This window comes from Oncorhynchus tshawytscha, linkage group LG14 (genome assembly GCF_018296145.1).
Source record: "Oncorhynchus tshawytscha isolate Ot180627B linkage group LG14, Otsh_v2.0, whole genome shotgun sequence".
In the NCBI taxonomy this organism is placed as follows: Eukaryota; Metazoa; Chordata; class Actinopteri; order Salmoniformes; family Salmonidae; genus Oncorhynchus; species Oncorhynchus tshawytscha.
The window spans coordinates 26730918-26756498 of record NC_056442.1 but is presented as its reverse complement, the minus strand read 5'-3'; the positions used below and the strand labels follow the sequence as shown (position 1 = coordinate 26756498).

The following is a 25581-nucleotide window of genomic DNA, read 5'->3' as shown; positions in this document are numbered from 1 at the left end:
AGATAATTAATCATCCAATGGCTCGATGGTTAACTCTGAAAGTGATGTGACAGCACTGTTCCCCAGACTTTACCTGATGGCCCCATGCACAACAATTTGGACACGGTCCAAAGACCTGCAATTATATTTCTGTTCAGTGTAGTATGATATATTAAGTTCTACTGCTTTAGTATGAAATGCTGCCTTCGACTGCTTTAGTGTGATATGCTACATTAGGTCAGGGGTTAAAGTTAGGGTTAAGATTAGAGGTTAGGTTAAAGGGTTAAGGTTAGGTTTAGGGGAAGGGTTAGCTAACATGCTAAGTAGTTGCAAAGAAGCTAAAAAAAAGTAGTAAGTATTTGAAAAGTTGCTAATGACCTAAAATGCTAAAGTTGTCAGTGAGGAGATGACACAACCTGTGGAATGCTAGACATTTGCATTATATGCCCATCCACCCCAACCAACTTCCCTCCTTTCATTTTAATAAAATATAATACGTTTTGCTCTGAGACCAGTCTGAAATGTTAGGTCTTCAGGAGTCATATGGACAACAGAGCAATAACTGATTTGCGGTCCTTGCATTATGCGTGCAAGGTAGATTCAAAATATTTGTTTCACGTTCAGTATTGCCCTTTGGGCGGGTCTGCAAGACAGACATTTTTTTCACTGAATTGACTTCACACTGTAAAATTACTTGCAGGCAGAACAACCGCAAAACATTCTACAAAATAAATCCTCATTTAACTTTATGGTCTTGTAGTTTAAATGCTCATTAAAGTTAAACCCAAGAACTTGAGAGTGGAATTGTTTACAGGTTCCAACACACACACACACACCATACTACAATTCCAGCCTTTGAAGTGCTGAGAGAATCTTTACAAAAGATAAGAAATGACACAGGCCAGGGCAATAGACTGATAGTAAATGTGGATAGATCAAAGAGAGTACAAGCACTCTACAAAACGGGAGATAGTTATGAAAACGGTTGAGTAATTGGGGACACAGACAGGGTGGGGTAAAGTCAAGAGGACCCCCTTCAAAGGTTGTGTGGGTCCTGTCACTCCACCCTCCACCTCCACCCCCGACCCTGCCTCTAATCTGTCTGGTCTGCTGTGGACATTCTCTGCCTGTGCTGCTGGGTTTATCATATGCTGCAGTCCTTTCTTGCTGTGTGGGTTCAACAGCTGGCCAGCTCTCACAGCACAGAGCTGAATAGGGCTATGTGGGCCTGGTCACAGCTACAATGACCCCTCCCAATCTTGGTTCCCCTCACGACCCCGTAGAAAGTCTCAGATGGCTACCTAAATCCATCAAGGGCTCCGTTGTTGATCAGAGAACACTGACAATCATACATTATTAAATTGAGCAAATTTGGGCAGTGAAAGTCATGGACAATGGACAGCTGAGCAACAGAGTGACCTCACAAGCAGGAATCCTGGGAATTCTGGGATGTGTGTGTGTTCATGTCATGTGGTTTCCATTATAGATGACTTCGAGTGCTTCAGCTAAACTCAGGGGGGGAAATTGGGCTGAGAAGCTCCATTTGGAAAGGATGACTCAAAAGCAGGAAGGAGATTAAATAGTCAGGCAGTCAAGTTCTACTCAGTGTCAGAGTGTGAAGCAGCAGTAACCCTGACTCAATCCCTCACAAATCAACTGCAACTCTCTACCCAGTTTAGAGTAGGATGTGCAAGTCAGTAACGGTTATAAATTCATAGTGAAAAACTGCTGGACACTTTTGCATCAATAGAAATGGGTAAGGAAGGAGAATGGCCACCAAATGCTTATGTGTTGGTACTGATGTATTTCAGTTCTTTCCAGTCTAATTTAAAACGTGTCGTAAAAAGACAGACAGTCTTGTTGACGGGCAACTAAAAGATTTCTGTAAAATAAAACAAGGAGACAACAAACATTTATTATAGAATGCTTTATTGAATGAACTTGTAAAATTCATTGGAGGTCACTTTTTCCACATACTTTTTTCATTGGGTGTATAGGCCTGTGAAACACATAACAATGAATGATAAAACAGGAGAGGGCAAGGCAGATGAAAATAGCAGAGGGTGAAGGAAGGATGCTGAAAAAGTAGCCGTCCTCCACGCTACTGTACACACAGGCGGTTAGACAGCCAGTCACTGTCACTTCTCCCTCTCTCTTTTTTCTTTCCCACCCACTCTCACTCTTTCACACACACACACACACACACACACACACACACACACACACACACACACACACACACACACACTCACACACTTCCCTTTAAGGAAGGCCAGCCATCCCTGTCTCCTCCCTTTCCCATCATTCTCTCTGTCCCCCCACGACAGGGCCAGGGTGGATTCGTGGGTCATGGATAAGGGCACGCTAGAGCAAACAAACCAAAATAGTCAACAACAAAGAAAGAGAGGAAGGGACTAAACACTACACTGCCAAACTTGGGCGGATAGCTACTTATCAATGATTGGTAGATGGTCAATTGGGCTGGAACATTTTGAACCTAATGGAGGAAAGATTATGTACTAAACCTGATTCGATAGAAGTCACAAACATACACAAACAAACATACACTACTAAAAGTGAACCTGGGAAACACTACAGCTGAGCAGTAAGATAAATAAACAGAGCTCACGGCTCATTGAATGTGACCAAATCTCAAGGGCACAATACTTCACAGTGAGTGGGGCAGCAAGTTCACACAGTGAGAACCCAGAGGGCCTTTTCACAATTTCTCATGCCAAAGTCTACCCTGAAAAACTTTTGGAGCAGAGGGGCATGTTGGAGTTTGGGTGCCGACTCAAGGGCACTACAGGCGACTTTTAGACAGTTGGAATAAATCTTTCTCCTGTTCCACAGATGTATTCTGAGTTTGTGTGCTTTTGACCACAACAGGATTGGGAGATGTTGAATGTTGGTGGCATAGGGAGGACGAAGGCCTTATTAATTGGATGAAGGCCTTATTAATTCATTTGTTTTCTTAATCACCCTAAATCAGTGCCGCTTGTCTTGGTTGTATTGTAGATGATAATGCCAGTTGAGTCAGAGTAGAGAGACACCTACATCCTCTTTCCCTGTTATAGATATTACTTTCTCAGACTATCAGTTCATAAGAGCCTTAAAAGAAATGCAGGCGCTAAAACAAACCATATCTGCAAATATGCTTCATGGCAGTAAAAAAAAGTTAAACATTTGTTCCTGAACACCCATAATAGATCACTGCATAATAACCTATTTTAGTACTTCAAAGCATCAACCTATAAAGTAGTGAGTCAAGGGGAAGGGGCCTGCTAAAGAGGACTGGACGTTTCACTGTGTTATTTCCAAAGGAAGTCAGAGCTTTGTTTTGAAGTTTCTTGAACAGCCACTGTGGCGTGGAGGAGCAAAGTTGTCTCTACCATACGCAGACAGGAGTATTCTCATGAAAAGCAAGTGTTGCGTGGAATTCTTCCAAAGGGCAGAGGAAATGGGGAGGGGGGGTACAAGCTGGGATTGAAGTCCCACGGGAATTGCAAACTTGACGGTCCCAGACGTTTGGCACAACACTTTGGAGGGGTACATGGTGTTCACACAGAGGAGGAATAGAAAAATCCTCCTCAACCCCCCCACCCGACCCCAAAATAACACAATTGACCTCATGTGGGTAAGCTTCCCATGTATACATCAAGAGCAGTACATTTTTCTATAATTTGACTCACTCCAGACTGTGGCTGTTTTATTGTTTTGGATATTATCAGCATTTTGAGATGTGTGCATTCATTGCCCACAGGGAGACATTCACTGGCATGCAACATGGGCCTACTCCACCAAACACAACAACGTGTACACCAGAAAGCTATCTGTGTCATATCTCCACCAGACACATGCCAAGGGGTTGATGTCAGTCTGTTCATCCAAATATACAATAATGTCACTGATGCTGAGAAAATGCTAAAGTACATTGTTCGTGGGAGCAAATACAAAAAAATCCTATTTTCTCCCATGTTTGGCCCTGAAAATGTTTGCATATCTGATGCATAAGAAGATGAAAAGAAGATGGCATGACAATGTTGTGCAACTTTAAGGGCCGATTTCCCAAACACAGATTAAGCCTAGTCCTAGATTTATTAGGGCTTTGAATTAGGATTCTCAATTGAGAATGCTCTTTAGTCCAGGATTAGGCTTAATCTGTGTCTGGGAAACAAACCTTTTTTTATGATGGTTAATGTTTTCTGCGGCTGACTCCTTCAGAAAAGCAGCTCAGACCGGAGTTTAGAAGGATTCAGCTGATGTTGATCAGTGATCAAGCAGGAATGTTAGTAGAATACTGAATACACAGAAGGAGCCCCCAGCTGATGGCAGTACTACAAATCCCAGGTGCTTCCAATTCTGACCTATTTTAACCCATAATTAAATGTCCAATGCAGCCATTTTTTATCTCAATATCAAATAATTTCCGGGTAATAATGAATTACCTTACTGTGATTGTTTTCAATTAAAATAGTTGAAAATAAACAAAAATAGCTTCTAAGCAAATAACAATTTCTCAAGCAAGAATTTTGCTAGGATTGTCTGGGAGTGATCTGAGTAGGGAGGGTAAAATGGAAAATTAGCTGTTATTGGCACAGAGGATCGGAACTCTTTTTTATTGGTCTACTAACTAATTTACCACCTGGCGATGTCACCAAGCAGGCCAAAACTCCATCCCACCAAAACAGGATGAAATTTCAGGCTGTCTTTTCAAACAGCTCGTACACTAAAAGGGCATTATCATTTTCATAGTATTATTCCAACCTCATAGTGTGGCAATATATGTAAAATATAGGATATTCACGTTTTTGACTGCACTGGGCCTTTAAGGAGATCAGGGATGCTAGCTGTATATACACTGCTCAAAAAAATAAAGGGAACACTTAAACAACACAATGTAACTCCAAGTCAATCACACTTCTGTGAAATTAAACTGTCCACCTTAGGAAGCAACACTGATTGACAATACATTTCACATGCTGTTGTGCAAATGGAATAGACAACAGGTGGAAATTATAGGCAATTAGCAAGACACCCCCAATAAAGGAGTGGTTCTGCAGGTGGTGACCACAGACCACTTCTCAGTTCCTATGCTTACTGGCTGATGTTTTGGTCACTTTTGAATGCTGGCGGTGCTTTCTAACCTAGTGGTAGCATGAGACGGAGTCTGCAACTCACACAAGTGGCTCAAGTGTGCAGCTCATCCAGGATGGCACATCAATGCGACCTGTGGCAAGAAGGTTTGCTGTGTCTGTCAGCGTAGTGTCCAGAGCATGGAGGCGCTACCAGGAGACAGGCCAGTACATCAGGAGACGTGGAGGAGGCCGTAGGAGGGCAACAACCCAGCAGCAGGACCGCTACCTCCGCCTTTGTGCAAGGAGGAGCAGGAGGAGCACTGCCAGAGCCCTGCAAAATGACCTCCAGCAGGCCACAAATGTGCATGTGTCTGCTCAAACGGTCAGAAACAGACTACATGAGGATGGTATGAGGACCCAACGTCCACAGGTGGGGGTTGTGCTTACAGCCCAACACCGTGCAGGACGTTCGGCATTTGCCAGAGAACACCAAGATTGGCAAATTCGCCACTGGCGCCCTGTGCTCTTCACAGATGAGAGCAGATTCACACTGAGCACATGTGACAGACGTGACAGAGTCTGGAGACGCCGTGGAGAACGTTCTGCTGCCTGCAACATCCTCCAGCATGACCGGTTTGGCGGTGGGTCAATCATGGTGTGGGGTGGCATTTCTTTGGGAGGGGCCGCACAGCCCTCCATGTGCTCGCCAGAGGTAGCCTGACTGCCATTAGGTACCGAGATGAGATCCTCAGACCCCTTGTGAGACCATATGCTGGTGCGGTTGGCCTTGGGTTCCTCCTAATGCAAGACCATGCTAGACCTCATGTGGCTGGAGTGTCAGCAGTTCCTGCAAGAGGAAGACATTGATGCTATGGACTGGCCTGCCCCGTTCCCCAGACCTGAATCCAATTGAGCACATCTGGGACATCATGTCTCGCTCCATCCACCACAGACTGTCCAGGAGTTGGCGGATGCTTTAGTCCAGGTTTGGGAGGAGATCCCTCAGGAGACCATCCGCCACCTCATCAGGAGCATGCCCATGCGTTGTAGGGAGGTCATACAGGCACGTGGAGGCCACACACACTACTGAGCCTCATTTTGACTTGTTTTAAAGGACATTACATCAAAGTTGGATCAGCCTGTAGTGTGATTTTCCACTTTAATTTTGAGTGTGACTCCAAATCCAGACATCCATGGGTTGATCAATTTGATTTCCATTGATAATTTTTGTGTGATTTTGTTGTCAGCACATTCAACTATGTAAAGAAAAAAGTAATTAATAAGAATATTTCATTCATTCAGATCTAGGATGTGTTATTTTAGTGTTCCCTTTATTTTTTTGAGCAGTGTGTATATACAGTGGGGCAAAAAAGTATTTAGTCAGCCACCAATTGTGCAAGTTCTCCCACTTAAAAATATGAGAGGCCTATAATTTTCTTCATTGGTACACTTCAACTATGACAGACAAAATGAGAAAAAAAATCCAGAAAATCACATTGTAGGATTTTTAATGAATTTATTTGCAAATTATGGTGGAAAATAAGTATTTGGCCAATAACAAAAGTTTATCTCAATACTTTGTTATATACCCTTTGTTGGCAATGACAGAGGTCAAACGTTTTCTGTAAGTCTTCACAAGGTTTTCACACACTGTTGCTGGTATTTTGGCCTATTCCTCCATGCAGATCTCCTCTGGAGCAGTGATGTTTTGGGGCTGTTGCTGGGCAACATGGACTCATGGCCACTCCAGGACCTTGAAATTCTTCTTACGAAGCCACTCCTTCGTTGCCCGGGCGGTGTGTTTGGGATCATTGTCATGCTGAAAGACCCAGCCACGTTTTATCTTCAATGCCCTTGCTGATGGAAGGAGGTTTACTCAAAATCTCACGAAAAATGGCCCCATTCATTCTTTCCTTTACACGGATCAGTCGTCCTGGTCCCTTTGCAGAAAAACAGCCCCAAAGCATGATGTTTCCACCCCCATGCTTCACAGTAGGTATGGTGTTCTTTGGATGCAACTCAGCATTCTTTGTCCTCCAAACACGACGAGTTGAGTTTTTACCAAAAAGTTATATTTTGGTTTCATCTGACCATATGACATTCTCCCAATCTTCTTCTGGATCATCCAAATGCTCTCTAGCAAACTTCAGACAGGCATGGACACGTCTGGCACTGCAGGATTTGAGTCCCTGGCGGCGTAGTGTGTTACTGATGGTAGGGGTTTGTTACTTTGGTCCCAGCTCTCTGCAGGTCATTCAGTAGGTCCCCCCGTGTGGTTCTGGGATTTTTGCTCACCGTTCTTGTGATCATTTTGACCCCACAGGGTGAGATCTTGCGTGGAGCCCCAGATCGAGGGAGATTATCAGTGGTCTTGTATGTCTTCCATTTCCTAATAATTGCTCCCACAGTTGATTTCTTCAAACCAAGCTGCTTACCTATTGCAGATTCAGTCTTCCCAGCCTGGTGCAGGTCTACAATGTTGTTTCTGGTGTCCTTTGACAGCTCTTTGGTCTTGGCCATAGTGGAGTTTGGAGTGTGACTGTTTGAGGTTGTGGACAGGTGTCTTTTATACTGATAACAAGTTCAAACAGGTGCCATTAATACAGGTAACGAGTGGAGGACAGAGGAGCCTCTTAAAGAAGAAGTTACAGGTCTGTGAGAGCCAGAAATCTTGCTTGTTTGTAGGTGACCAAATACTTATTTTCCACCATAATTGGCAAATAAATAAATAAAAAGTCCTACAATGTGATTTTCTGGATTTTTTTTCCTCATTTTGTCTGTCATAGTTGAAGTGTACCTATGATGAAAATTACAGGCCTCTCTCATCTTTTTAAGTGGGAGAACTTGCACAATTGGTGGCTGACTAAATACTTTTTTGCCCCACCGTATATACATACACACACCAGGAGCAGGTACCTTCACTTCATATAGATTTAATGGGATGTGGTAAAAAAAAAATCTATGTTAAAGTGTTCTTTATTTGCCTTTGTGGCCTATAAGCAGTAGGCCTATTTGCTACTATTCAGATTCTGCCCAAAGAAAATCAACATATTTTCAAGGTTCCAAAAGCAACCATTTCTGATGATTTGGGAGGGGAAACACTCAAAGTAGGCTCATCTTTAGCTGAGGACTAAATATAAAAACAAAAACAAACACTACTGTAGTAGGATTTCGTAATGATCTTTTTCTGGTACGTTCATTCCCTGGGTACTGTTGCAGATTTGTTCGTTGTCAGGAGGATCGTGAGGAAGGTCATGAGCAGTTTTGGGATCAAGCCTGATTAACACTCCCCGTCCTGAATGCCAAAACCTAAAGGCATTCCTGTCATAAAAGAACTGGGTGCAGCCCAAGAATTTCCCAATACGGTATGGAATCAGTGGCCTGAATACTCATTACCTCAACATTCACATACATGTTTTAAGAATAAGTCACTCTTAGAAATTCTTCAGCAGCCAACCATGCCTGAAACTCAAAGTGACACTAAACCATATGAAACCAACAATAGGTTGTCAGGTTTTTAACCCATCTGTTTGAGATCCTGTGTAATGGTGGTATGGTGGTTTCCGATCTAGACTTACCTCCACACCATGTTGTCACCTAGCCTGATGACTCACTATCTAGACTTACCTCCACACCATGTTGTCACCTAGCCTGATGACTCACTATCTAGACTTACCTCCACACCATGTTGTCACCTAGCCTGATGACTCACTATCTAGACTTACCTCCACACCAGGGTGTCACCTAGCCTGATGACTCACACTAAATTCTTCCACTGCTCTGTCATTCGCTACATCATTTAGTCTGAGACTGCAATCATTGAAGTCGTTTGTGGTGACGAGGGGAAAGGAGGGGCGTTGTACAAAACAAAGTAATCAGCGATTGGATCGTCTCTAACCAGACTATCAAAGACAATGCCGAATTTTCAAACCGTGCTTTACCCATGTGTGTACTGGCTCTGGCCCAACCCATCAGTTTCTGGACCAATCAGATGGCCTCTAATGTTTTCGCATTCGGTGAAGGGTCAGGGAGGTACTCAGATCCAGACTCATTGCAAAGAAGCTAATGTTTGTGGGCGTGACGTAGCGTTTGGCCGTGTTTGAGTATCAAAACCGTAATGTATCATGGGTAAATTGTGACTGACTGATCTACAGTACGAATAATAATGACTAGTTATTTATGATGAAAGGTTCTTCGTAGATCAGCCAGTCGGCAGTCGCCTGCACTGTAGGCAGCAACGTCGAACAAGCCCAATGTGTTTCCATCAGTAGCGTGACACTAAAGACTTGTGGCGGGCAGAATCAACAACCTCTGCATCATTCAAGACTGTTGCTTTGTGAGAAGGTGTTAAAGTTCAGTTAGCCATTGTTACTGTGTATGTAAACGCAAGCTAAAAAGTACCCAGGGACTTGCCTTGGCTCCAAGTCAGAGCAGGTCCACTGGAGCCAGGTTCCGGCAGGTCCACTGGAAACAGGTTCCGGCCCGCGTAGATGGAAACAAAATAGTCTGCGTCTTTTGGGTAAAACACCGGGGTAAATCCTCAGTGGACATCCACCATTAGCTAAAGAGATCTGGGATTGATGTTGACGTGACTTCCTGGAGCCAAGAGGTGTAAGGAAATGAGTCACACAGGGATCATGGTTAGCAGGAAACACTAGGATAACAGGTTGATGACATACTACCACAGAGACGCCTGCCCGCCCTACCGCCTAGGCTGCCCACCAAACTACGAGAAACACTGGTCAGTTAGTTACTGGTTGATCATGTATCGCCTTTATTAAATACTTCACAACCTCCCCTACAGTGAAGTTACAAAATGTTACCTCTCGTCAAACAGGACACTGTTCAATTTACAAAGCAGTCACTTTTTGTAAAGGGCAAAACAAAACTAGAAAAAACTAGATGCTTGTGTAGCCAGGCTTTCATACCTCTATGGAATTGAGTTTATTTTATATGTTTGAACCTTCAACAAAACAAGAATGTCAGTGTCTGTTTCTCCTCTCACGGTTACAGGCTGCATCCCACTTAAATGCAGGGGAATTAAATGTATTTCTTTCTAATTATATATATATATATATATATATATACATACACACACGTGTGATATCTATATATATCTATTTATATATATACACACACACAATATCAAATGATTCAAATGAACTGTCATGTGACATAGGGAGGAGACAGGAGAGGCAGATATCTCATAAGTATAAAAAATAAATTAAAATGATCATATCTCACGTGACAGATGGACTATGTGGTTTTCAATTCACAGTTCTGACTCTGGCAGAGAGGTGTGAGTGGAACCTCAAGCAGGGGTGTGTGGGGTAGTGGGACCAACATGGCCGACATAGTCATAGGACAGACAGACAGACAGACAGACAGACAGACAGAGGTTAGAGATAACTGTGCCGACAGAGCAGAGGGCTCAAATATTAAATAAGAAGAGAGCCAACAGAGGGGAAAGACTGGCAGATAACAGACGGACAGTGCAAAGAAATTACTTCAAATCAAGCAACAATAGAATTGTATTCATATATAATATACTGTACTGTTATAACGCTACAGGCAGAGGGAGTGGCAGTGAATGTTCTCTGTGTTATCTTTGCCTGTGATTGTACTAGAAAAGCTACAATGATTGACAAGTATTCTGACAGTGACACAGTGGAAGCTAGTGACGTGAAAGGGTTGGTGGGATATGGACAGAACGGATGATAAAAGGGAGAGCTTGGAGACTGGAGTTACAAACAAATGCAAAGGAAAATGAACAGGACTAGGAGGAGCATAAATGACAAAGTACAGCCCATTTAAATCTGTGGACTCATTTTTGTTGTCCTATAATTGTTCTCTCTTAAAGTAGGGAGGGACTCTCGTAAAGGGAATACATTTATTTATACATCTGTTTGTTTTAAAATAGAGTTCGCTCTTTCCCAGACTCCGACATATCCACCCTAAACCCTCCCTCCCTGGCCCCAAAGTCTGTTATAGAATCTGATGAGCAAACACTGCAGGTGTGACGCCTGAGCAACATGTTCAAACGTTCACAGTCTGTGGCCAGTCCAACTTCTGCCTCAGTGCGCTCCTTGCTGATGCGTTCAGTGTTCGTCTCTAAAACAATGTTCGACCAGGATAGGCTCAGATATCACTGGCAGAAGGGTGATGCCGTGGGGTCAAAGCCTTTGAAAACCTCCTTCAGAGAAGCATTGTCCTGCTCCGTGGTGGTGGTGTCGCCAGGCTGGGCAGGGCTGTTCCCACCAAAGGGGCTGCCGGAACCGCTGGGCTTGCTGGCCTGTTTCACCATGCTGAAGAGCGAAGACACAGGCAGGTTGTGGACGCCCGCCGGGGCCTGCTCGGCACCACCAGGGGGGCCCTGTCCGGCCATGGAGGAGACAGAGGCAGCAGGACCTCCGGGGGGCCCGGTGGACGGCGAGGGTGCAGGCTTGGGCCTGGGCCGGTTATAGCTGTTGTAGCGGTCAGTGGACTGCTCGCTGCTCTTCTCTGGCTCCGGCTGGTCCAGGGCAGACTTACGGACAAACAGGGGCTCCTTGGCCTTGGGCTTGGCTGGTGCTGCCTCACTGGGTTTGGGCTCTGTGGGGCCGCTGCTGGGGGTTGTGTTTGTGGTGGCACCAGGGCCCTCAAGTTTACCTGCACTAGGAGTCCGGGGATCATAAAGACTGATACCACTCAGCATACTGCTGCCACCAACTGCACCCGCTCCCCCTCCACGACCCACTCCACCTGCAGACAGTAGCCGAGGGTCGTAGGGGGCGATGGTGGGGGAGGAGGAGCCGGAGGTGGGTGGAGGGGCTGCCGGGGAGACTGTCAGAGGGGGGACAGGGGACTCTGAAGGCTGCTTCAGGACAGATTTCTGCGGCTGGAGCCGGGGGTCAGCGGGGGCTTTGCGGGCCATTCGAGGATCGACGGGCTTGTCGACAGGGATGGGCAACAAAGCAGGAGGCGCCGGCAACAAGGCCGGTGGAGGGACAAGAGGGAGAGAAGGGGATGACTGGGAGGGGCCGGATGAGGCGTTAACAGTCTTGAGGATGCGAGAGAGCAATTCAAAGTCTGGGAGGGAGGAGGAGGGGGCTGGGGGTTCTAAGGAGGGAGGGGGATGGGTGGGGTATGGGGAGGGCCGTATGGATTCGCTGCTGGCTGCGTGAAAGGCGGGGATCCAGGGCTGAGACAGGGGGGATGCCTGGAGGGAGGGGGAGAAGGTCCTGTTTAGGGATTGGGATAGGGATGAGGTCCTCGGGGTTCCATGTCACTGTCTTAGCGTAGGGGGGCATGTGCAGGAGAATGTCTTTCTTAATGTGGCTGAACTGCCTCAGCTGGGAGCGCGGGTCCCTCAGGGCCATGCCCATCAGGGGGTCCAGGGGGATGGGCACAGGCTTGTCCCTCAGAACCCTCTCCGTCTCCTCCTCCTCTGCAGGGGGAGCCGTGAGGGGCGGGGGCTTGTACACCAGGGGGGCGTCTGGTTTGTGGGTGAGGGTGGTGGTAGCAAGCCGTGCCAGGCGGGGGTCTGCAGGGGTGACGGTGGAGGCCAAGGAGGGGTTGGGAGAGTCCAACGCCTGGGCAGAGTCTGTAGCCCGGGAGAGGCGGGGGTCGCGGGCCAGCCGGGGGTCCCCCTGACGGGAGTCCGCCGGTCGGATGGAGGGGTGCGCTGGGGAGCCTTTCTGGAGGCGGGGGTCGCTGGGAGGACCCTCCGGTTTGGGGGGCCCTTGGCTCTGCTGGCGGAGCGTCTTCAGGATGGATGTGACACTGCCGCCTCCATCCTCATCCTCACTGGAGTACCAGTTAGCTGAGTCACCTAGGAGATAAAGCAACAGGAATCAGTGACATAGTCAACCGTACTGACGGTCTGTAAGTAGAACCACAACCACTGAACATTTAAACGTTAAAACTTTTAAACGAAATTGTGATCCTGCTTAGGGTCATTGTCCATTTGGAAGACCCATTTGCGACCAAGCTTTAACTTCCTGGCTGATGTCTTGAGATGTTGTGTCATTATATACACATAATTTTCCTTACCCATGATGCCATTTATTTTGTTAAGTGCAACAGTCCCTCCTGCAGCAAAGCACCCCCACAACACGATGCTGCCACCCCCGTGTTTCACGGTTGAGATGGTGTTCTTCGGCTTGCAAGCCTCCCCATTTCCTCCAAATATAGCGATGGTCATTATGGTCAAACAGTTCTATTTTTGTTTCATCAGAAAGGAGGACATTTCTCCAAAAAGTATGATCTTTGTCCCCATGTGCAGTAGCAAACCGTAGTCTGGCTTTTTTATGGCGCTTTTGGAGCAGTGGCTTCTTCCTTGCTGAGTGGCCTGTCAGGTTATGTCGATATAGGACTCATTTTACTGTGGATATAGATACTTCTGCACCTATTTCTTCCAGCATCTTCAAACGGTCCTTTGCTGTTGTTCTGGGATTGATTTACACTTTTCGCACCAAAGCACATTCATCTCTAGGAGACAGAACGCGTCTCCTTCCTGAGCGGTATGATGGCTGCGTGGTTCCATGGTGTTTATACTATTGTTTGTACAGATGAACGTGGTACCTTCAGGCATTGCTCCCAAGGATGAACCAGACTTGTGGAGGCTTACAATATTTTCTTGGCTAATTTCTTTTGATTTTCCCATGATCTCATAAATACATCCACAGGTACACCTTCAATTGACTCAAATTACGTCAATTAGCCTATCATAAGCTCATAAAGCCATTACATAATTTTCTGGAATTTTCCAAGCTGATTAAAGGCACGTCAATATTAGTGTATGGAAAAATTACTTATGTCATGCACAAAGTAGATGTCCTAACCGACTTGCCAAAACTATAGTTTGTTAACAAGAAATTTGTGGAGTGGTTGAAAAACAAGTTTTAATGACTCCAATCTAAGAATATGTAAATTTACGACTTCACACTGTATACCCAAAATTAAAATAATTTGTAGCTGATTTCCTAGTGTTTTTAATCTTTTATCTCAGAAAACTTAGATAAAACCTTGGCCTGACCTAAATCAATGTCAGAGCCCAACATAATTAGTAGTCTCACACACCAACAGCTCCACCTAGCGACGGAGTGGAGTATAGGCCCATCGGAGTCACTAATCTGATCCATGTATTACACAACCAGAGCCCAGAGGATGTTGACTCTGCTGAGGGTTACAAGTGAGGGTCAGCGGTGTCATACAGACATTTCCTGCCTCCTCGGGACACATATACATTTCTAACAAAACAAAAGGAGACAGGAACACTGTGCATTTTCCAGACTTACGCAAGCACTTTGAGGCTAAAACCGTACGACTTTATATACGTTCCAAATGGCACCCTATTCCCTGTATAGAGCACACTTTAGACCAGGGTGCAGCAAGGGTTTACACAGCATATGCACTCGACTGATCCTACTTTATGTGCCTTACGTAGCTAGCCTATACGGGTGAGTGCGACCTAAAGCAAGTATTTATATGCTGTCTGTATTAATATAGCATTGTCCTGCAGTGTTTGCACTGCCAATGCACTGTTTATACGGTGTCAGTGGGAATTGTTTGTTTTGTCTATGGAGAATTGAGATGGAGTCATGCCAGGTTAACCAGGCCCAGTAGAAGTACTTATGTTTTTGTCTGTGCTGGCTTGCTATTATATTAGTGTCTAAGCAACATACCAGCATGCTACCCTGCATACCACTGCTGGCTTGCTTCTGAAGCTAAGCAGGGTTGGTCCTGGTCAGTTCCTGGATGGGAGACCAGATGCTGCTGGAAGTGGTGTTGGAGGGCCAGTAGGAGGCACTCTTTCCTCTGGTCTAAAAAAAATATCCCAATGCCCCAGGGCAGTGATTGGGGACACTGCCCTGTGTAGAGTGCAGTCTTTCGGAAGGAACGTTAAATGGGTGTCCCGACTCTCTGAGGTCATTAAAGATCCCATGGCACTTATCGTAAGAGTAGAGGTGTTAACCCCGGTGTCCTGGCTAAATTCCCAATCTGGCCCTCAAACCATCACGGTCACCTAATAATCCCCAGTTTACAATTGGCTCATTCATCCCCCTCCTCTCCCTGTAACTATTCCTCAGGTCGTTGCTGCAAATGAGAACGTGTTCTCAGTCAACTTACCTGGTAAAATAACAGATAAATAAAAAGCATAATAGACTTCAATACAGTGTCTAAAGCAGGGGTGGGCAATGTTTTTGGACCAATTTGTTCATCAAAAGCAATTTGCAGGCCAGAAAAAGGATAGTTATTTGAAAACTATTATAATTTGAGATACACCGATTCCAATTAGTGGATTCGGCTATTTCAGCCACACCAGTTGCTGACCGTAGGGCTGGGTGATATGGACAAAATCTCATATCCCGATATAGGTCATTTCATATCCCAATAACGATACATCTCACAATATACACATTTTCTGTCAATTCAATTAATAAATAGTTTATATAAAATGACCACACATAAAGGCCTATTTCTTATTACATTTTGAATTATACTCAACAAATAAGGCATTTGGTACCTTGGGTCGAGTGTTGAGCACCAACTCACGAAACCCCCATCTCTCAACCGTGTAAATTGGGGCCATATCTTTGCAGATGTAAGTTGTAACGGCAGCTGTTATCTCCTTCCATCTTCGTGATTCTTTGCCAATAGGCAAAAGCCTATTGCAAGGTCTGAGTCGGGGGTTTGTTTTGATCACTCGACTGTACTTTTTTGGGTCTCATCCGTAGACTCTCTCCGTACTGTTTCACATGATTCTTGTGTAGGTGGTAAGAGGTTAGTGGTGTTTGAGCCTGTTGTCAGGACCGGCCTGCGGCATATTTTGCAGAGGACGGTTTTCTGGTCCGTGTCAGACTTTTCATACCCAAACCACGTCCATGCGACCGAAATAGATCCTCTTTAAGGTACGAGCTCCGTGCTCTGTGTCACATTCACTCTCCTCCATGTTTGTTTGTATTGCAAATTTCCTTTTAGACGCAAAGCGACGTCCAATTGATAAAAAATATTGCCATAAAGAGTGTGATTTGCGACAACGAAATAAACGATAGGAAAATGTCTATCGTTTCATATTATGCTCTATCGTCAGACGATATATATCGTCATATCGCCCACAATGCCCAGCCCTAGCTGACAGGTGTATAAATACAGAGCACACAGCCATGCAATCTCCATGGACAAACATTGGCAGTAGAATGGCCTTACTGAAGAGCTCAGTGACTTTCAACGTGGCATCGTCCCTCTCTTTCCAACAAGTCAGTTTGTCAAATTTCTGACCTGCACCGGTCAACTGTAAGTGCTGTTATTGTGAAGTGGAAACGTTCAGGAGCAACAACGGTTCAGCCGTGAAGTGGTAGGCCACACAAGCTCACAGAACGGAACCGCCGACTGTTGAAGCGCGTCTGTCCTCAGTTGCAACATTCACTACCAAGTTCCAAACTGCCTCTGGAAGCAACATCAGCACAAGAACCGTTCGTTGGGAGCTACATGAAAGGAGATTCCATGGCCAAGCAGCCGCACACAAGCCTAAGATCACTATGTGCAATGCCAAGCGTCGGCAGGAGTGATTAAAGCTCGCCGCCATTGGACTCTGGAGGAGTAGAAATGCATTCTCTGGAGTGATGAATCACGCTTCACCATCTGGCAGTCCGATGGACAAATCTGGGTTTGACGGATGCCAGGCAGGAGAACGCTGCCTGCCCCAATGCATAGTGCCAACTGTACAGTTTTGGCAACAGTTTGGGGGAGGCCCTTTCCTGTTTAACCATGACAATGCCCCCTTGCACAAAGTGAGGTCCATACAGAAATGGTTTGTCGAGATCGGTGTGGAAGAACTTGACTGGCCTGCACAGAGCCCTGACCTCAACCACATCAAACACCTTTTGGATAAATTGGAACGCCGACTGCGAGCCAGGCCTAATCGCCCAATATCAGTGTCCGACCTCACTAATGCTCTTGTGGTCTGAATGGAAGCAAGTCCCGCAGCAATGTTCCAACATCTAGTGGAAAGCCTTCCCAGAAGAGCGGAGGCTATTATAGCACCAAAGAGGGTACAAACTCCATATTAATGCCCATGATTTTGGAATGAGATGTTCGACGAGCAGGTGTCCACATACTCTTGGTCATGTAGTGTACTTTATATCTAGTTTTAGACATTCAAGAGTGGCGTAACGGTCTAGGTCGCTGCCTCCAGTGTACTGCTGCAGCATTGATTTCGAATCCGGCCCATTTCAGCAACTCTCTCCTCTATCTTTCCCCTCTCTCTCTCTATCCAATCACAATTATTTTTTAAACATTTTTTAAAGAGTGGCCTGGAGTGTCTATGGTTGGGAGGGAGGGGTCTACTAAAGCTAACATATTAAATTGTTTTAAAATGGTCATACCAAGGATCATTTAGATATGTGAATTAGAATTTTAGGATTAAAAAAATATTGAACGCATGTTGCCCACCCCTGGTCTACAGTCGGTCTGTCTGTGTGTGTGTGTGTGTATATATATATAGAACGTACCTTCCACGTCCCTCTCTCCTACCCCCTTGGCAAGTCTGACCCTCTCCTCATCCTCCTGCTGTTTCTGTTGAATTCTCATGAACAGCATGCGTTGGGCCGGCGGCAGAAAGTCAGGCACTCCCATCCCCGCCTGCTGATTGGCCGAGCCTCCGTTTGCGGGAACGTCAGGACTTCCCACGGAGCTATGGTTTCCTCCCGATCCTCTTGCTTCTTTCACGTCCATCCCTCCAAAGCCCTGGAAGTGATCACCTGAAAGGTACAGGAGGAAGGTTGACAACTACAATACAGAACACTCTCAGAGACACATAACAGCACAGGTTTAGATTCAATCTGAAATTATATTGGAGGGAAGTCTCTGATTAGTCTCTGATGCGAACAGTGATTATATGCTTCGTTCATCTCACCTTCCTCCACTACCTCGTCCATATTCATGTCTTGCTGCTGGTTGAAGAAGTTATCAAAGAAGTTACCCCCTGGAGGAGGTCCGGGGGGCATCATAGGCCCCCCTTCTGGGCCAAAGCCTGGCATCATGGGGGGTCCTCCAGGGCCCATGGGTGGGGGAGGACACATGGACATGTCTGGGGGCATCATGCCAGGTGGAGGGAACCGAGGCGGAGGCCCACCAGGCCCACCGGGGTGCCCTTGGGGGCCAGTGGCACCAGCTTGGCCTGTGGCAGTTCCTGGGGTCTGACCTCTGCAGAGAGAAAGATTGTTGCGTTATACCATGTTCCTAGCGCACACTCAAACTATAAAAGTCACATAAATAGGTTTGGATGGATGTGAAAAGCTCACCGGTGATTAGCTAGTTTCTGAGCTAGCTGTCCCGTGGGCTGCACCTTGATCTCAAACAACGAGGGGATCTTCTTCCCTCCATTGCCAGGACAGGGGGGTGGGGGGCCCATGGATGGGGGTGCGGGACCATTGGGGTTGGGAGGGCCCTGGTAGGGGCCACTGTCTGGGTAGGCGGGAAGGGAACCAGGACAGGGACCGGGCCCTTGGTTAGGCCCTGGGCCGGGGAGGCTGTTGGGGGACATGGGGCCCTGTGGTGGTCCAGGAGATCCAAAGTCCCCAGGGCCAGAGTTGTCGGGTGGCCCTGGTCTGGGCGGTGTCGGGAGCAGGCCCACTCCAGGAGGCGGCTTGGGAAGGGGGTTGATCCCCTGCTTCTTTAGCTCCTCCACCTCCTTCTCATCCTCAGCTCCAGCCTCGGCATCCTCCGCCAGCATCTACAAACATGAGGTGAAAAGGTGGTCAAAAGGGGTTAACAGACTAACACAGAGGAGAGGGAGTGATTTAAAGAAACAGAGAGAATTGGTGTCTAAATCCACTTGAGGACGGCTCACCTTGTTTAGCAGGTCTTGGGTGTCGTCGGTCAGAGGCTCATGGGAGAACATGCATTCGTCTCCATTCACACAGCTCCCGGTGGTGTGGAACAGCTTGCAGGGGAAATCACTTGCTGGGGAGTTAAGGAACTATGGAAGGCCTGGATGGACTGAACTCACTCAAAGACTGTCTCGGGGGTAGCACTGATATAGGCTATACTAAACTTGACAACTAGTATGGCCGTTCTAGCAATGCTAGCTGGAAACACACACTGAAGGAAATGTCCTATCTGATACAAAGTGAACTGCAGGTAAAGGATATCATGCATGTAGGGGCAGTTTTCAGCCCGTGCGCAGAAGCCGGTGATGTAGAACTTGCAGAGTTCTTTCTTCTTGGGCAGCTCAATGTCGTGGCTGAAGTTGCAGTGTTCCCCCTGGAAAGTTGGCAAAGCGTTAAAACAATAAAAAATCACGTTTGGACAAGATTTTAAAAAGCAGTTGATGGTAACATATGTCCGAAGAAAAATGATTTGGCATTCTATTGAGAATGCCTGGCAAGAACATTATCTCTGCTCAAATTCCATGATTTCCTTCTTACCCAAGTACAGCGGCCCTCCATGTAGTACTTGCAGATGGCTTTCCCTTTCTTGTCTTGGTGCTTGTCCCCCTGGTGCTTGTTGTGCTGGCCTCCTCCTCCATCCTGCACCACAACACAAGCAAACAAACATTACCAGTTTCAGAGCGTTATCAGAAACTTGTACAGGTTGAGTATTCATTCAGATGAGCGAGCAGGTCTGTAAGGTGTGGTAGTTGGTTTTATTCTCACCCCCATGTCCCCATTGTCTCCATTGTTGTCCTCATCGTGACCCTGGTCTCCGCCCCCTCGGCCTCTCCCCCGGTTCCTCCCTCGGCCTCCCCGGTTCATACCACGCCCCTGTTTCCCCCGGCCCCGCCCCCGCCCACCTTTACCACCTGGTTGGAGCAGAGAGAGACACTTCATCAGTGGGCTACAATGGAACAAGACAGGCAACCATTTTGGATCAGGTGCAAAGCATGTTTACTTAGGAAAGACATCAGAACAGCTAACCTAGCATGTCTTTATTACAGTAGCATGACTAAGTATTGTGTAGTGTGAATAATAGTGGTAATCCTTCACATTCTGACAGCCAACTCACCCCTTCCACGGTCTTTGGACTTCCTGTACTGAGAGTATTCATCATAGTCATCTTCACCCATGTGGTCATAGTCATCATCTCCATACTAGAACACAACATCAACTGGATGAGGAACAATTCAGAAACAAAACACTTTCCCAAAACAATATAATTTAGCAAGCACACCAGTATCATTGATAAACAATGTGAAATGATCTGTGCATCTGGGGCCAGAGGATGACTGTCTTTGACTCACCTCCATCTCGTCTCCTCCTCCTCCTCCTCCTCCTCCATACATCATCCCTTCTCCATCCTCATTGTCTCCGCCCATCTTGCCCCCTCGTCCCCGACCCCTGCTCCCTCCTCTTCCTCTACCTCCACGCCCTCCTCTCATGCCTCCTCGACCTCTCTGGTTCTTCATACGACCTTTACCTCCTGTGGAGAAAGAAAAAGAAGCACTTGTCAGCACCTTGTGTCACCATCTCCACGGCACGCGGGGACCTGCAAGCAAACTAGTAAGGGTCGTTCAATTCACCTCTGACCCCATTTTTTCTACCTCTGCCCCCGCGACAGTTGCCCCTTCCACCTCCATCGCCGCTGCCTCCCTCCTTGGCCTTGCGGTACTGGTTGAGCTCCTTGGTGAAGTCATCGTAGTCTTCATCGCCCATCTCCTCATCCTCCTCTCCCTCGTAGTTCTCCTCTTCATAATCGCCGTAGCTCCCGTAGCTTTGCTTGTCCATCTTCACGTAGCTGCCCTTCTTAGGCATGGGGCCCCCGTGGCCAGAGGACGGGGCTGGTGGGTAACCTCCAAGGGACTGGGAAGGAAACAAAATCATTGTTAGACCACTGTAATTACATGGTGACAAACAGACTAGCAACTCCGCAGCAGGTATCATGTGATTTAGAGTGCCGCCATGGGGTAACTTACAGAAGGGGTGTACGTAGGGCTATAGTCCCGATACTTCCTCTTCTCACCTGGGCTGTAGTCAGAGTCATCGCTAAAGTCTGAGTGGTCATCACTGGAGGAGGCATGACGCTGTAACACCACACACAACACAGAAAGAGAGATAGGTTGAGTGACAAAGTACGAAGAAACATTTAGACTAAACAGTAAGAAAGCAATAACATCCCTGATCTGAAGGGTATGTATAGGACGATGAAAGCCAGAGCTGAGCTGGATGTGAAACACACACACAAACGCTATCTTACTTTGTGCTTGGATTTGCGTCTCTTCTTGGCTCTCCTCTTCTCCTTCTCTCGCTCCCGCTCTTTTTTCCTCTTCCTCTTGTGGCGGCGGGCCTTCTCGTCGTCCTTCTCGTCGCCGCTGGCGTGGCGCTCTTTGCTACGGTGAATTTTCTCTGGGGGGGCCGCCTCTGTTGCTGTTGCTTCTTCACCTGCACCTCCATCTTCTCCTCCTCCCCCGGTGCTGGGCTCCTCTGCCACCTCCACCTCTCCACCATCATCCTCCAACTCCCCCTCTTCCAGCTCACCATCCTCATGTCTGTGACAAACAGAGAACAGATAGGCAGGACATCAAAATGCTGTTCACGCCACACTCCGGTCTCAAACGCGTAGTTCATGTTTGGACTCCCAGTATGGGACAGGTGGATGGTTCCTGGGTGGTGAACATTACATTCCTAGACACCACCACCAGACCATAATTATAAGGGATCAAAGCTTTTTGTCTGGGGAAAGGTAAAGTGGGAAAAAATGGCATTAACAACTGCGAGTGCTAGGCTGGGAATTTGGATAATTCCTTTTTCATGGTTGAGCTAAAATAGCAAAATTCAAGTGTACCTGTTCTACACATTGATGACTTGTATAGCCCGAGGGAGTCACTTCCCTCATGTTCTAATGTGAAGAATTTAATTTGTGGGTTTTAATTATGGCGTTTCCTTGTGCATTTCTGTACGTTTGTCTTGACAGTGGAGATAATGTGGTTGTCCTCGGGGCCAATCAGCTGTTGTTATCCTATCCTGTGATAATGTCTGAGAGCTGCGTTTCTCTGAACTCGTTAAACATTAATCACACCACCGTTCACCCACAAACCATGACACAACGTAGGCTGCTCTGCTGGAACATTCTGATGAGTTATGAGTGTTTGGGTGACTGGGTTGACGGTTGGCTGTTATTGTGGGTGACATAAAGGACCTAGTGTCTGCTGAGAGTCAGAGGGCCAGATCATGTTTTTCTTAGACTGAACACATAGGCCTAACGACTGTATGCTGGAGATAGGACTGCTAGGGTGTAAAGGATGTGTGTTATTTGTGTCAAAACAAGCCGAGTTATCGTGAGGAGGACAGGGATAAGGTGGGTGTGGTCTGTGGTAAACAAATTATATGGCAGTTAATATATGGGACAGCAATCAGTACCAGCAAGTTTCTCTGCATTTCGTTATAGGTATGACATTTCCATGTGTGTGTAATGTGTACACTTTGAGCTTCACTGTTTTGTCTCTTTGGACTGGGAGAAGTTGAGAGTGATGCAACTATGATGATGCAACTGGTGGGGACGGGGATTCAGTACTGCTGGACATGCGGAATCCGTTGGCCTTCATGATACAGGGTGGATTTAACATCAACATTCATTTCAAGGACATTTTGAAAGCAATAGGCCCATCACTAAATCGAGCTAGTCATTCCTGTGCGGGGAGATCAAAGTGTTTACATAACAAAAATGATCTTAAACAGTCTGCTATTTATCAGTGAAGATCAGTCAATTTCATCTGTCAACAGACCTCAACAGCATGCAATATGCTTGCTTAGAAGATGAAAATATTTAACCAACAACCAATACACATCTCAAACTTTACACAGGAAACTGCAATGGTTAAAACTGTATTAAAACTGGAATAGCTGGGCCTAAATGTGGCTAGAGAACACAGACAAGAAATTAGAAACAGATGCATTTTCCCCCTGCCATCTTTCAAGGTGTAGTTTCAGAGGCGTGCCATTACATGATTTACTGAAATACACTGGCGTGACAATAAGGCATGTGAGGCAAGTCAGTTAAGAACAATTTTGTATTTACAATGACTGCATACCTCGGCCAAACCCTAACGACACTGAGCCAATTATGCGCCGCCCTATGGGTGATAAGTAGGGTATAACCACTATGTCCATTTGAAGCGTCACTATAGCCACAGTTCAGCCTACAGAGTGAACAGATATTTGCTGACACTGATCAGAGCAGGCTTGAGTAACAGTCTCACTTTAAGTGTCTGGTATAGCCTAACTTCAAAATGGTACAGGTTAGGCCTTTATTTGATTATTCAAATACAGATTACAATTCTGACTTTTGGCCAAAGTACACAGAAATGGTTTCGGTAGTAAAACAATGAGTTCGATGTAGGCTATAGAATAGACTATACTCTGAGCATACAGACCCAATCTGTGGACATAGGCCTATAGGCCAATTGACACAAATAAATGTTGACTGATCTCCCTTTATACTCACACCAACACAGTCCACACCACATCCTCAACATACTAACTTCCTATGTAGGACATGACTTTCCTCTGGGGCCCGAGGGTTGCTGGGACTTACTACAGTCTCCTGCTCCTCCTTACGTTTAGTTATCCTAAGTTTACTCTCAGCCAGAAAGGGACCCGATATAGATCTAGTCACTCTTAAATAAACCAAATTCCTCTACAACTGCAAGTTGATACATTTTTTCCTTCATTGTGAATGGCATGGTATTACCACTTGGCATAAATCAATGGCGTCAACATAATTTAACTCAACACAGCCAACCCTTGAATCATGATCACTCACGTCCTTCAAGAGGCACAATGAGGCCAGTCTTGATGAGCGCAGAACTTTGCATTGCTGGGGGTTCTTTGGACTGACATGGGCACGTACACAGAACAAAGGCTCTACTGACATAGCTCTGACTCCTTGCCCCTTTCTCTAGTGGGGTGCCAGGTTCAAGTATTCAGGATTCTGCGGACAAGCAAAACGCTTTATCATGATTTTGCTCAGTTCAGATGCCAGTCAAGCCAACCTATACTTCTACAGAGGTGTGCCACTCCCATTGGTTGGGAGTATGCCAAACCATTTAGTTGTGTAAAGAGACGTTAGGGTCTAGCCAAACCTATCGTGTATTGCCCTGAATGAAAACTTCTTCTTACAACATTATGTACTATTACTATTTCAAACTGAGGTTACAGGTGTTTTGGTTAATTAACATTATGGTAATAAAGAATTTGATATAAAAAGTATATTGTCAGGCTGGTTAGATGTCCTGACAATTGTGTTAAATGGCAAATGCAAAGCACCTGTCAAAAGCCTCCTCTGGGTTTAATAGCCCACATCACAAAGACTTTGCAAAAAAAAGGATGTATCACTCCAATAACAACAGAGTGGTCAGGAAATGATAGCACTCACTACTGCCAATTAGATAAGGCTCTAGTCTACTCTACGCCAAAGAACTATGAACAGAAAAAAAGTTACACTTGGATCCAGATATATAGTCTAATAAAAATAAATAATACACAATCAAACTTAAAACAAGACAACCTTTACAGTTGCTATAAAGTTGTGTGCGTGCACTGGACACACCTTATGTAGTTCCAAGAGCATAAACTGAGTTAATGCTGAAAGTACTAGGTACAATCAGTCATGTAGTAAACTTACATTTTCACTTAATACATTTTACAATACTTTTCATGCATCATCACAACACAATTACAGCTTAATTAAAAAGGTCCAAAAGTTCCCTAATAATCAATTAAACTACAAACAATGGGCCTTTGGGAAGTACTTACTGTGAGAGGTTTTCTTCACATTCTGCACTCAAAAGCACTGGTATGACCATTCCCCCCCCCAAAAAAAAAGTTTTTGGAAGATAATAGTGGTCTCCCCACTTTATTATTAGGGTTTGTGGAAATGGTATAACTTGGGTTGTTGGGGGTGCTGAAGACAGACAGGGAAATCAGGTAACATTTGTGGTTTACTTGACTTTTTAGACATCTGATATGCTTTGCAAACGTTCAACACAGTGCTGGGATTTGGTGGGTGTTTGGGATAACAATCTAAAGTAATATAGCAGTCTGTCCTGAGAAAAGAGAAACTTTATAGGGGCACGAAATTAGGCAATTGTCCTGAACTAGCAAAGGAAGAAAATGTTAAATCCATTAATGTACAGATCTAGTAATAATTCAAATAAAATTTAAAAAATGGGTGGCACAAACATTAAAGTGGATGAGCATGCTAAAACAATTGTGCAATCACGTTTGTTACATTTTCGTTGACTAGTTAGTATGACCAATTTCACGCCCTGGAAATGTATCAATTTGTTCATTGTTAGTGATTAAACGTTATATTAATCCCGAGCTAGTTGTCTTAGTTAACATTAGCCCGTGGACCAATAGTGAACTTCATAAGTAGTTAACATTAACTAATCGAACCAATTCATTTTATTCGCCGATTTAAGAGGGCTCTGTCTATATATAGGGTGACAAGTGAACAGCTGCATCAATTCCAATGACAAAATGCTTTCAACACAACTATCTAGTTGCTAAAAAAAAAGGGGCAGGCACAATGGCGGCCTTTGCTT

General features: G+C 45.7%; 2 protein-coding genes across 2 annotated transcripts in view; one reads left to right on the top strand and one right to left on the bottom strand.

Moving 5' to 3' along the window:
- Nucleotides 1-9807: 9807 nt before the first annotated feature.
- The window catches only part of LOC112266885 (zinc finger CCCH domain-containing protein 4), a 16828-nt gene continuing 1054 nt past the window's right edge, over nucleotides 9808-25581 (bottom strand). Inside the window, 14 exon segments of the mRNA XM_024444780.2 lie at nucleotides 9808-12204; nucleotides 12206-12867; nucleotides 17552-17800; nucleotides 17956-18245; nucleotides 18344-18774; nucleotides 18892-19001; nucleotides 19193-19304; nucleotides 19469-19570; nucleotides 19697-19842; nucleotides 20046-20130; nucleotides 20281-20459; nucleotides 20581-20839; nucleotides 20953-21060; nucleotides 21234-21525. Of these exon segments, the coding sequence (XP_024300548.2) occupies nucleotides 11203-12204; nucleotides 12206-12867; nucleotides 17552-17800; nucleotides 17956-18245; nucleotides 18344-18774; nucleotides 18892-19001; nucleotides 19193-19304; nucleotides 19469-19570; nucleotides 19697-19842; nucleotides 20046-20130; nucleotides 20281-20459; nucleotides 20581-20839; nucleotides 20953-21060; nucleotides 21234-21525 (4027 nt within the window). The 3' untranslated portion in view covers nucleotides 9808-11202.
- Nucleotides 24843-25581, top strand: part of LOC112266886 (SUMO-activating enzyme subunit 1) — a 21415-nt gene continuing 20676 nt past the window's right edge. The window contains exon 1 of the mRNA XM_024444784.2: nucleotides 24843-24961. The gene's annotated coding sequence lies outside the window, so the exon portion shown is untranslated. The remainder of the gene's footprint in view (nucleotides 24962-25581) is intronic.